The sequence below is a fragment of the Palaemon carinicauda genome, chromosome 7 (genome assembly GCF_036898095.1).
Source record: "Palaemon carinicauda isolate YSFRI2023 chromosome 7, ASM3689809v2, whole genome shotgun sequence".
Classification (NCBI taxonomy): domain Eukaryota; kingdom Metazoa; phylum Arthropoda; class Malacostraca; order Decapoda; family Palaemonidae; genus Palaemon; species Palaemon carinicauda.
This window is the reverse complement of record NC_090731.1, coordinates 22,803,860-22,816,442: the sequence shown is the minus strand read 5'-3', so window position 1 is coordinate 22,816,442 and position 12,583 is coordinate 22,803,860. Positions and strand designations below refer to the sequence as shown.

General features: G+C 48.6%; 1 protein-coding gene across 2 annotated transcripts in view; it reads left to right on the top strand.

Annotated features, from left to right (window-relative positions):
* LOC137643898 (RNA-binding protein NOB1-like) overlaps positions 1-12,583 on the top strand; it is a 64,544-nt gene that overhangs the window by 6,322 nt on the left and 45,639 nt on the right. For both annotated transcript variants that reach the window (XM_068376645.1, XM_068376646.1), the window contains exon 2: positions 5,275-5,407. In XM_068376645.1, coding sequence (XP_068232746.1) covers positions 5,275-5,407 — 133 coding nt within the window. The remainder of the gene's footprint in view (positions 1-5,274; positions 5,408-12,583) is intronic.

Here is a 12,583-nt window from a genome sequence, read left to right as displayed (position 1 = left end):
GAGACCGTCACTCCCACCCGCAGACGATTGAGCCCTTATTTTGCTCGTCTGCAGAAGAGATTTAGAGGAGAAAATAAAGGCAGAGTTACGCTGGTCTCAGGTCTCAAGACCTCTTAAACGTAAAGTCCAGACCTATGCCAGACGTACGAAGTAAAGTTCAACAACCCGGATGCAGTCATTGGGTTAGCTCTGACTCTCCTCAGTCATCAGTTTGTCGGGCTGAGAGTGCGCCTACACTCCCCCCCCCTATGCTCGCTCCGCCTGATCGCAGTACCACCTGCCAGGCGTACGATGTTGTGGACTCTACTACAGTCCATGCAAGCACAGCTTTCGGACCTGATGCGTGAGTGTCGTGCTGAGAGTGTTGCACCTCCTCCTCCTCCTGCACCGGTGGTGCACCAACCGCCTGCACCCGTTCAGCCTGTGCTGCACCCGCCTGCACCGGTGGTGCACCAACCGGCTGCACCCGTTCAGCCTGTGCTGCACCCGCCTGCACTCGCTGCACCCAGTCGCAACACCATCTGCCAGGCGTACGATGTTGTGGACTCTTCTACAGTCCATGCAAGCACAGCTTTCGGACCTGTTGCGTGAGTGTCGGGCTGAGAGTGTTGCACCTCCACCTGCACCCTTTCAGCCTGTGCTCAACCCGCCTGCACTCGCTGCACCCAGTCGCAGCACCATCTGCCAGGCGTACGATGTTGTGGACTCTACTACAGTCCATGCAAGCACAGCTTTCGGACCTGTTGTGTGAGTGTCGGGCTGAGAGTGTTGCACCTCCCCTGCACCCGTTCAGCCTGTGCTCAACCCGCCTGCACTCGCTGCACCCAGTCGCAGCACCATCTGCCAGGCGTACGATGTTGAACCTCTTTCTGTGTTCGCTGTTCCCAGTGTTGTTCAGCCTCAGCCTTCTTTAAGGCAACCTTCGGTTTGGGATCAGGAGGATTACCCCACTCTTCCTCCTCCTCCCCTGGCTGCTCCACCGGTGGTGCAACTCTCGGTGGAGGTACAACCTCTTCCACCTGTGAGTCAGTCTCCTCAGCTGCTGCACCGAGCTCAACCCGTGCACCCTGATCCTGCGCCTCAGACACCTCTGCTTGCGGGAACTTTACCTTGTTCTGCGCAACCTCGGTCTCTTCACGCTCCACTCATACCACAGGAACAGGAACTTTCTGCACCTTCCACTGTTGTTGTTCCAGCTCGTTCTGACTCTGCTGTTCAGCATACCTTACCTCCATTTTCAAACCATGGCAAAAATATGAATCATGAGTTATGAATGTAAGGTAAACATTATGTTGATTTTTAAACCCCATGCAAGCATGCATAAAGCACTCTAGCACTGGTCATGGAATTTCTGAGAAATGTTAAACGCCATGCACACGCTCTGCTTTCCTTACAGCAGGCTCTGCTTACAGCAGGCTCTGCTTACTACATGCTCAGCATTCAGCATGCTCTGCATTCAGCATGCTCTGCATACAACATGCTCTGCATACAGCATGCTCTGCATTCAGCATGCTCTGCATACAACATGCTCTACATACAGCATGCTCTGCATACAGCATACTCTGCATTCATCATGCTCTGCATACCTTACCGCATGCTTCTCAACATATCTTGGGTTGTTGCCAACTCACTAGACTGTCAAGCAGTTTCATAACGTTGCCTTCTAGTCTGCTGCTTTTGCACCAGTGAACCCTCACTCAGAGAACTTAGCTTTTCTAGGATAAGGTCCCTGTAGATGAGAAAGTTCTTTTCTCCCTCCTTCTGATATTCCCTTGAGGACTCTGTCATTTGGAGGGAGCCTTTAGCTGCATAACCTCTTATGGACTTTTATTTAAGCATAACATGCTTACAGGGAAGGTAATGGTTCCACTTCAGCCGCTAATCCCGTCTGTTACCACACCTGCTCCCATAGACCTTGAGCTGTGTTGCATGACATGCAGTCCAAGCTTAGTCCTTGTTAGAGGATTTTTGTTTACGGAGTCAATGTGTCACGGGGAAGACGTTCAACAACCAACAGAAGGGACTTGTTGTGACGCAGTGCGGCAACCTCAGCAACCCGTTAAGGAGTTGTCTGTACGACCCAGATAGTCTAGACAGATTCGGGTTGTCACTGTACTTCCTCGCTTGCCCATGATTGTCAGTTTACAGACTGTGCAGCAGTATCATGATCTTGTGTCCGGCTCCGTCAGACGACTGGCTTTTAAGAGCTCCCACAAGTCGTCGCTGTCTGGAGATTTTCAAATGGACTATGGATCTGACCAAGGAACTGGGCCTCCTGGTCAATTTTGAGGAGTCTCAGCTCGTTCCATCCCAGACCATTGTTTCCTTGGGTATGGATCTTCAGAGTCGAGCTTTTCGGACTTGTCCGTCGGCCCCAAGGATCTTCCAAGCCCTAGAATGCATCCAGAGCATGCTGAGAAGGAACCGATGCTTAGTCAGGCAGGGGATGAGTCTAACAGGGACACTTTCATCGCTGGCCCTGTTCATCGAGTTAGGGAGACTCCACCTCCGCCCCCTTCAGTATCATCTAGCTGCTCACTGGATAAAGGACATGACGCTAGAGACGGGCTCAGTTCCTGTTTCCGAAGAGATGAGGTCTACTCTAACGTGGTGGAAGAACAGCATTCTTCTCAAGGAAGGTCTACCTTTGGCTGTTCAGACCCCCGACCACCGTCTCTTCTCGGACGCATCGGACACGGGCTGGGGTGCGACACTGGACGGACAGGAATGCTCGGGAACATGGAATCAGGAGCAAAGGACACTTCACATCTATTGCAAGGAGTTGTTGGCAGTTCATCTGGCCTTGATAAACTTCAAGTCCCTCCAGCTTAACAAGGTGGTGGAGGTGAACTCCGACTACACCACAGCCTTGGCTTACATCTCCAAGCAGAGAGGGACTCATTCGAGGAAGTTGTTCAAGATCGCAAGGGACCTCCTCATTTGGTCAAAGATCGAAAGCTCACGCTGGTAACGAGGCTCATTCAGGGCGATATGAATGTCATGGCAGATCGCCTCAGCCGTAAGGGTCAGGTCTTCCCCACAGAGTGGACCCTTCACAAGAATGTTTGCAGCAGACTTTGGGCCCTGTGGGGTCTGCCAACCATAGTTCTATTCGCTACCTCGATGACCAAGAAGCTCCTCTTGTATTGTTCTCCGATTCCAGACCCAGCAGCAGTTCGCGTGGATGCCTTTCTGCTGGATTGGTCCCATCTCAACCTGTATGCATTCCCGCCGTTCAAGATTGTCAACAGGGTACTTCAGAAGTTCGCCTCTCACAAAGGGACACGGTTGACGTTGGTTGCTCCCCTCTGACCCGCGAGAGAAGGGTTCACCGAGGTACTGCAATGGCTGGTCGACGTTTCCCAGGACTCTTCCTCCTAGAGTGGACCTTCTGTGTCAACCTCACGTAAAGAAGGTACACCCAAACCTCCACGCTCTTCGTCTGACTGCCTTCAGACTATCGAAAGTCTCTCAAGAACTAGAGGCTTTTCGAAGGAGGCAGCCAGAACGATTGCCAGAGCAAGGACGACATCCACTCTCAGAGTCTATCAGTCTTAATGGGAAGTCTTCCGAAGCTGGTGCAAGGCCAATGCAGTTTTCCTCAACCAGTACCACTGTAACCCAGATTGCTGACTTCCTGTTACATCTAAGGAACGTAAAATCCCTATCAGCTCCTACGATCAAGGGTTACAGAAGTATGTTGGCAGCGGTTTTCCGCCACAGAGGCTTGGATCTTTCCTCCAACAAAGATCTACAGGACCTCCTTAGGTCTTTTGAGACCTCAAAGGAACGTCGGTTGTCCACTCCAGGCTGGAATCTAGACGTGGTCCTAAGGTTCCTAATGTCATCAGGATTTGAACCGTTCCAATCAGCCTCTTTTAAGGACCTCACATTAGAAACTCTTTTCCTCGTGTGCTTAGCAACAGGTAAAAGAGTAAGTGAGATCCACGCCTTCAGCAGGAACATAGGTTTCACATCTGAAACGGCTACATGTTCCTTGCGGCTCGGTTTTTTTTGGCTAAAACGAGCTTCCTTCCCGTCCTTGCCCTAAGTCGTTCGAGATCCCAAGCCTGTCCAACATGGTGGGGAACGAACTAGAGAGAGTACTTTGCCCTGTTAGAGCTCTTAAGTACTATTTAAGAAGGTCAAAACCATTACGAGGACAATCAGAAGCCTTATGGTGTGCTATCAAGAAGCCTTCTCTACCAATGTCTAAGAACTCAGTTTCTTACTACATCAGGCTTCTGATTAGAGAAGCAAATTCTCATCCGAAGGAAGAAGACCTTGCTTTGCTGAAGGTAAGGACACATGAAGTGAGAGCTGTGGCTACTTCAGTGGCCTTCAAACAGAACCGTTCTCTGCAGAGTGTTATGGATGCAACCTATTGGAGAAGCAAGTCAGTGTTCGCATCATTCTATCTCAAAGATGTCCAGTCTCTTTACGAGTACTGCTACACCCTGGGTCCATTCGTAGCAACGAATGCAGTAGTAGGCGAGGGCTCAGCCACTACATTCCCATAATTCCATAACTTTTTAACCTTTCTCTTGAATACTTTTTATGGGTTGTTCGGTCGGCTAAGAAGCCTTCCACATCCTTGTTGATTTGGCGGGTGGTCAATTCTTTCTTGAGAAGCGCCGAGGTTAAAGGTTGTGATGAGGTCCTTTAGTATGGGTTGCAGCCCTGTATACTTTAGCACCTTTGGGTTGATTCAGCCTCCAAGAGGAACGCTGCGCTCAGTAAGGAAGACGAACTTAAAAAAGAGACAGAGTAACGGTTCAATTCGACTTCCTTACCAGGTACTTATTATTTCATTGTTATTTGAGATAACTGTTATATGAAATATGGGATACTTAGCTATCCTTTAATCTTGTACACTGGTTTTCACCCACCCCCCTGGGTGTGAATCAGCTACATGATTATCGGGTAAGTTTAATATTGAAAAATGTTATTTTCATTAGTAAAATAAATTTTTGAATATACTTACCCGATAATCATGATTTAATTGACCCTCCCTTCCTCCCCATAGAGAACCAGTGGGACCGAGGAATAATTGAGGAGGTGTCAACAAGAAGTACTTGAGTACCTGGCCACAGGTGGCGCTGGTAAGAACACCCCCTTCTAGTATTGTGATAGCTGGCGTATCCCTCCATAGAATTCTGTCGGGCAACAGAGTTGACAGCTACATGATTATCGGGTAAGTATATTCAAAAATTTATTTTACTAATGAAAATAACATATTGCTATATCTCATACCATATTTTTTACTTATTGCAGGAATATGGGGAAGAATTGTATAGCATATCTGAAGTAATTGCAGAACTTCGTGACAAGGCAACACGAGAAAGATATGAGTCATTGCCAGTAGCTATTAAAATGAGAGATCCTCAGCCATGGGCAATAAGGTTTGGTAAGTACAATACAGTGGTTTTGTATATATGCTTTTTTTTTATTAGGAAATTTTTTTTTTTTGGAAGACAAAACTGATTACATGTAAGGAACTAGCATGGTTAGTACTCTTGAAATGTAAGTCTCAGTAATGATTATTTTTTATGATGAAAAACCCTAAACTAATTTGGTTCTTACACTAATGCAAACCACAATTCTTTAATAGGAGTATGATTTCAGTGCAGCTGCAACGTCTGTAAAACTGTTAATGAGGTTGTTGTAGTTACTGGCAGATGGATGGTAAGTCCCGCACACCTGACAGTCCGAAAAGCTCCCATGTTTGATTTCGACTGAAAGCTGTACAGATGTAATTCTTGCTGCCTGGTATGGCTTTTAACTTTGCAATTGTTCTCTACAATTGTTTGCTTTTACTGGAGACTCCACATGCAGACTTGAAAATGTTAACTGGACAAGAAATGTAGCAGTTGTATGAGCAAGCTTGCAGTGGATCCCTTAAATATTTTGTGTGTTGCAGTGAATACAACTTTAAAAGTTTATCTTCTTGTGACAAGTGTTAAGTCGTCATGGACACTTCTTCAGTTTGTGAAACTTGGGAAGAAGTAGAAGAAAATTGAGAGATTCTTCAGCTTCAGGAATGGCAATGCTCAAGCTACTCCAAAGAAGCTCTTTAGCTCTTTTTTTTCTCTCCCCTCCACCTGTTATGCCCTCGTTGGATGCCTCTAGCCCTGGGTCTTCTGGAGGAATTTGGGAGGGAGGAGACCCTGCCTTTCTTCAGGGAAAGCAGAAATATCCATTACTTTTCCCCCTTAGTAAAGGCTGCACCTTTAGACATACCTATCTCCAGTCTGTAAAGTTGTTTGCACTTCATGGTTGGAGACTTTATACAGTAGTATCTCCTATGAGTAAAAGGGTTTTACAAGGGACTGGTCAGGTGTTTGGGAACCCATGACTGGTCTCTGCTGCTGCCTTCCAAGGAAATGGAAAAATTTCTTTGATTAGTGTTGTAGAAAGGGTACTTTTCCAATTGTAGTTAGGAGAGCACAAATTGTGGACTTCCTCACCCCTTTCTTTGCCAAGAAATGCACGTCCCTGTCACAGCTGGGGAAGGCTTGGAGCAAAGTCTTCCATCTATTTTCCTTGTTGGAGCCCCTGAGTTTATAGCATCCTGCTTTTCCAACAAGGGTTGTAGCTTAGCTAGTTATCTTTCCTTTAGAATCTAAGAATTCATGCTGACTTAGTGACCTCAGGCCTCAAAGTGGGACGTGGCTAGTGTGCTCGAGTCTCTTATACAAGCCTTTGAAATAAAGGCCAGACAGCTAGTTGGTGGGTTTTGGTATTTATGTCACTAGTTACTCTGAAGGATAGGAGGAGTCTCCTTTAGCCACCTTGTTCCAGAGTATGTCAGAATGCCAGGCTTTTTTGTCTTGTTGCGGGTCCATGGTTCTATCTCAAGAGGACTCGGTGCTTTAAACCTAAACGCTTAAAGACTTTTATGTGCATTGGTAGGATAAAGAGAAAGATACTGTATTTAATTACTATATACTGTTTCTCTCTAGCTTCATGAGATTTAGTTGTGCCCCTACCTCAATAAGCGAAGGTGTTGTAGATCCAACTCGAGCAAGGGCTCTGGGAGATAGGATTTTTGGTCCTCAAAGAATCCTTAAGCAACTTTGGTATCAAGTCAGGAGTCAGTCTGCTAATGCCGATTTCCATTACCTCCCAGTAGTTGCATGAGTACAGCATACTGTTTTTCAATATTAATCTTACCCGATAATCATGTAGCTGTCAACTCCGTTGCCCGACAGAAATCTACGGACGGGATACGCCAGCGATCGCTATACAAGAGGGGGGTGTACTCACCAGCGCCATCTGTGGTCAGGTACTCCAGTACTTCTTGACAACACCACCTCAATTTTTCCTCTGTCGTGCCGCCGGCAAGACCTACATGGATACGCTGTTGATTTTGGAGTCTTTGTTCACGGTTTTGGTGAAGTATTGCTCTAAAATTTAGCCTTCGCTATACAGGAAGCTTTTCCCTTAGCTTAGATAGCTTTTGGAATTAAATTGATTTATTGGTTAACGATCTTTGCTTTACTTTGGAATTCCCCCTTGACTGTTCTCTAAATTCAAGATGTCCGACCACTCTCAAGCTCCTAGAATTAGGCGATGTAGTGTTAGGACTTGTAATAGGCGTCTTCCGAAGGCCTCTGTTGATCCTCACACCGTTTGTTCCGACTGTAGGGGAAAATCCTGTCAGTTGGAAGATCGATGTGGGGAATGTGCTGGGCTTTCGGAATTCGATTTTAATGAATTCCTCAAGTATACGACTAGGTTAGAGAGGGAGAGAGTTAGGAGGAGTTCTTCTCGCTCTTTGGTTTATTCCTCCCCCCATGATCCTCAACCTTTTTCTTCCCCTGTGGTGGTGACCCCCGAACCTATTACGAGTGCTCAGCCTGATATGTCGGATATGTTACGTGCCATTCAGGCTCTAGGTGATAAGGTGGAGTCTTTAGTGCGTGACCACAATCTTCTCTTGGCAGATGTCAAGGAACTTAAAGTGAAAAGTGCAGTGGGAAGTGTTAGTGCCAGTGCTGTGCCTAATGTCAGTGTCAGTGTTGCGCATGAGGATACTTCTGTGCGTGCCAGTCGTCCTCCCAGTCCGGGACCTCTTGCAAGCTCCCAAGCCCAGGGGAGAAGCAAAGTCGAAGGGCAAAAGGGTTCGGCAGGCCTTGATCGGCGCACAGTTGTATCCTCAGTGGTTGCGGGCGTATCTGATAGAGATCGTCACTTCCACTCCCAGACGATTGAGCCCTTAATTTTCAATATTAAACTTACCCGATAATCATGTAGCTGTCAACTCCGTTGCCCGACAGAATTCTATGGAGGGATACGCCAGCTATCACAATACTAGAAGGGGGTGTACTCACCAGCGCCACCTGTGGCCAGGTACTATAGTACTTCTTGTTGACACCTCCTCAATTTTTCCTCTGTCGTGCTTCCGGCAAGACGTTCTGGGATACGCTTATGATCTTGGAGTATTTTCACGGCTTTTGGTGAAGTATTTCTCTCAGATTTCGGCTGTCGCTTTACTGGAAAACTTCTATATTAGCTTAGATAGCTATTATTTAGTCCTGATTAACGGTTAACGATCTTTTGCTTGATTTGGAATCCCCACTTGGCTAACTCTTTTGATTCAAGATGTCTGACATTTCACAAGCCCCCACCCATAGACGATGTAGGTCTTGTAATAGGCGTATTCCGAAGGCCTCGGTAGATCCTCACACCGCTTGTTCTGACTGTAGGGAAAGGCCCTGTCAGTTAGAAGATCGATGTGAGGAATGCGCCGGACTTTCGGAACTTGATTTTGTCCGTCTTCTTAAGTATTCAACCAAGTTAGAGAGATAGAGAGTTAGGAGGAGTTCTTCTCACTCTTCACTTTTTTCCTCACCTCATGATCCCCTACCTTTTCCTACCCCTGTAGTGGCTACCCCCGAACCTACTATTTGCCCTCAACCTGATATGTCTGTTGTTTTGCGTGCCATTCAGGCCTTAGGTGACAAAGTAGAGTCAGTGGTTAGTGATCATAAGTCTCTTATGGCCGAAGTCAAGGAACTTAAGGTCAAGAGTGCAGTGGGTGGTATTAGTGCCAGTGCTGTGACGAGTGCTAGTGTCAGTGCAGTGCCAAGTGCTAGTGTCAGTGTCAGTGTGGTGCGTGAGGATACTTCTGTGCGTGCCAGTCGTCCTCCCAGTCCGGGACCTCTTGCAAGCTCCCAAGCCCAGGGGAGAAGCAATGTCGAAGGGCAAAAGGGTTCGGCAGGCCTTGATCGGCGCACAGAAGTATCCTCGGTGGTTGCGGGCGTGTCTTCCAGAGACCGTCACTCCCACCTGCAGACGATTGAGCCCGTCTTTTACTCGTCTGCTGATCAATTGTCAGGGAAGAAACGCTGGACTCAGGTCTCAAGACCACTCAAACGCAGAGTCCAGACCTCAAGAACTCAACCGGGCTGCAGTCATTGGATCAGCTCTGACTCGCCGCAGTCATCAGTTGAATGCACTCCTCCTAAGAGGAGTAAGGTTCTGCCGCAACAGATCTCTGCTGTTAAGGCTTTACCTCAGCAGACCTTAGTGTCTGCCGACCCCAAGTTGACTCTACTGCAGTCCATGCAGTCACAACTTGCGGTCTTGATGCGTGAGTGTCAGGCTGAGAAGGCTACACCTCCTCCTGCGATCGCTCCGCCTGACCGCAGTACTGCCTGCCAGGCGTACGATGTTGAGGCTCCTCAGGATACCTTACCACGCTCTGAGTTTACTGTTTCCAGTGGTGTGCAGCTCCCTCCGCCTTCCTTAAGGCAACCTCAGCAATGGGAACAGGAAGCTTATACCTTACTTCCTCCGCTTCCACTTGCAGTTCCACCAGTGAGGCAACACTCTCTTGAGGTACAACAACCTCTCCCATCCATGAGTCAGTCTCCTCAGCTCTCGCTGCAGCGAGCTCAACCCTCCTCAAGGCAAGCACCTCAACACCTTAGCCTTGCGCCTCAGGAACCTCAACTCGCGAGACAATTACTGCGTTCTGCGCAGCCACTACCTCATCGCTCACAGCTCACACCTCAGGAACCTCAACTCGTTCCTCAGGAACTTGCTGCTGCGCATCCGCCAACCACTCAGCAAGCGCAACCCTTGAGTTCAGACACTCATGCCAGGAGTCAGCCTCCTCCACCCATGCGCCTACCTTCTGCTACTTCTTTTGATCAGCCTTTGCAGACTGAGCCTCAGGTGTTCCCTCAACAGAGTCTTGAGGAGGAAACCACAGATATTGTTGTTCCAGCTCGTGCTGACTCTGCTGTTCAGCATACCTTACCGATCTCTTCGCTACACTCTGGTGATGAGGTGTCTGATGATGAGGCTGCACACCTGGATCCCTCATCAGACGTGGATGAATCCAAGTCTTCTCCACCTTCTATTGACTTTCGTAAGGTCTTGGCTCTTTTTAGGGAGGTATACCCAGACCACTTTGTCTCTGCTATCCCCCGCTCTCCGCCATCTGAGTTTTCGCTGGGCATGCAGCCAGCTAAGTCTACTTATACTAAGCTCGTCTTAGCAAGGTCCTCTAAGAGAGCGTTAAGGATTTTAGGGGAGTGGTTGCAGTCTAAGCAACAACTTGGAAAGACTTCGTTCATGTTTCCTCCGACTAAGCTCACTTCTAAAGCGGGCGTTTGGTATGCCACAGGAGAGGAACCAGGCTTGGGAGTACCTGCCTCTGCCCAGGCTGACTTCTCAAGTCTGGTAGACTCTCCTCGTAGAACAGCAATGAGGCGCTCTAAGGTTTGCTGGACCTTCTCAGACCTTGATCACTTCCTGAAGGGTGTTTTTAGAGCATTTGAGATGTTCAACTTCCTAGACTGGTGCCTGGGGGCCCTCAGCAAGAAGACCTCCCCTGCGGACAAGGATTCTGCCATGCTCTTAATGTCCTGCATGGATAAGGCCATTAGAGATGGATCTGGCGAGCTTGCATCGATGTTTGTGTCAGGGGTTCTTAAGAAAAGGGAGCAGCTTTGTACCTTCCTTTCCTCCAGCATCACACCTTGTCAAAGGTCTCAACTCCTTTTCGCTCCGCTCTCGAAGTTCCTTTTTCCCGAAGAGCTTGTTAAGGACTTGTCTGCTGCCCTGATACAAAAGGACACACATGATCTTGTGGCCTCATCGGCTCGTAAGACTAAGATTGCTACCTCAGTCCCCAGGACTTATCGCACCCCAGTGGCTGATACTCCTGCTACGAGGTTCATTCCGCCCTTTCGTGGTAGAGCCCCCAGCCGAGGAAGCTCCCGTCCAGACTCTTCCAGGAGCAAGTCTAGGAAAAGTTCCAAGGCTTCTAAAGGAAAAAACTGACTCTCCTCATCTCCAGACAGCAGTAGGAGCCAGACTCAAGATCTTCTGGCAAGCCTGGGAAAAGAGAGGTGCAGACGCCCAGTCTGTCAGTTGGCTGAGGGAGGGTTACAGGATACCATTCTGCCGCAAACCCCCTCTGACCACATCTCCCATCAACCTCTCTCCCAACTACAAAGAAGAGGACAAGAGGCTAGCGTTGCACCAGGAGGTGTCGCTCCTTGTACAGAAGAAGGCAGTGGTTATAGTCCGGGACCATCAATCCCCGGGCTTCTACAACCGTCTCTTTCTGGTGGCCAAGAAGACAGGAGGTTGGAGACCGGTGCTGGACGTCAGCGCGCTCAATGCGTATGTCACCAAGCAGACGTTCACGATGGAGACGACGAAGTCGGTCCTAGCAGCGGTCAGGCAGGAGGACTGGATGGTCTCGTTGGACCTGAAAGATGCCTACTTTCACGTTCCTATTCATCCAGACTCCCAACCTTTCCTGAGATTCGTTTTTGGAAAGGTTGTCTACCAATTCCAGGCCCTGTGTTTTGGCCTAAGCACAGCTCCTATGGTGTTTACGCATCTGATGAGGAATATAGCAAAATTCCTCCACTTATCGGACATCAGAGCCTCCCTTTACTTAGACGACTGGCTGTTGAGAGCCTCCACGAGTCGTCGCTGTCTGGAGAGTCTCAACTGGACTTTGGACTTAATCAAAGAACTGGGTCTGTTAGTCAACATAGAAAAGTCTCAGCTCATTCCCTCCCAATCCATTGTGTACCTGGGAATGGAGATTCGGAGTCAGGATTTTCGGGCTTTTCCATCGGCCCCAAGGATAAGCCAAGCCCTAGATTGCATCATGAGCATGCTGAAGAGGAGCAGTTGCTCGGTGAGACAGTGGATGAGTCTCACAGGGACCCTTTCTTCGCTGGCCCTGTTCGTCGAGCTAGGGAGACTCCACCTCCGCCCTCTTCAATTCCATCTTGCAGCTCATTGGGACAAGGGTTTGACTCTCGAAGCAGTCTCTATCCCAGTCACCAAAGAGATGAAGACCACTCTCTTGTGGTGGAAGACCAATCTCCTTCTCAGGGAGGGCCTATCGTTGGCTATTCAGACCCCCAATCTTCATCTCTTCTCAGATGCATCGGACTCGGGCTGGGGTGCGACCTTGAACGGACAGGAGTGCTCGGGAACGTGGAACGAGGAACAGGGAACGCTCCACATCAACTGCAAGGAGCTACTAGCAGTTCATTTAGCCCTGCTGAACTTCAAGTCCCTCCTGCTAGGCAAGGTGGTGGAGGTG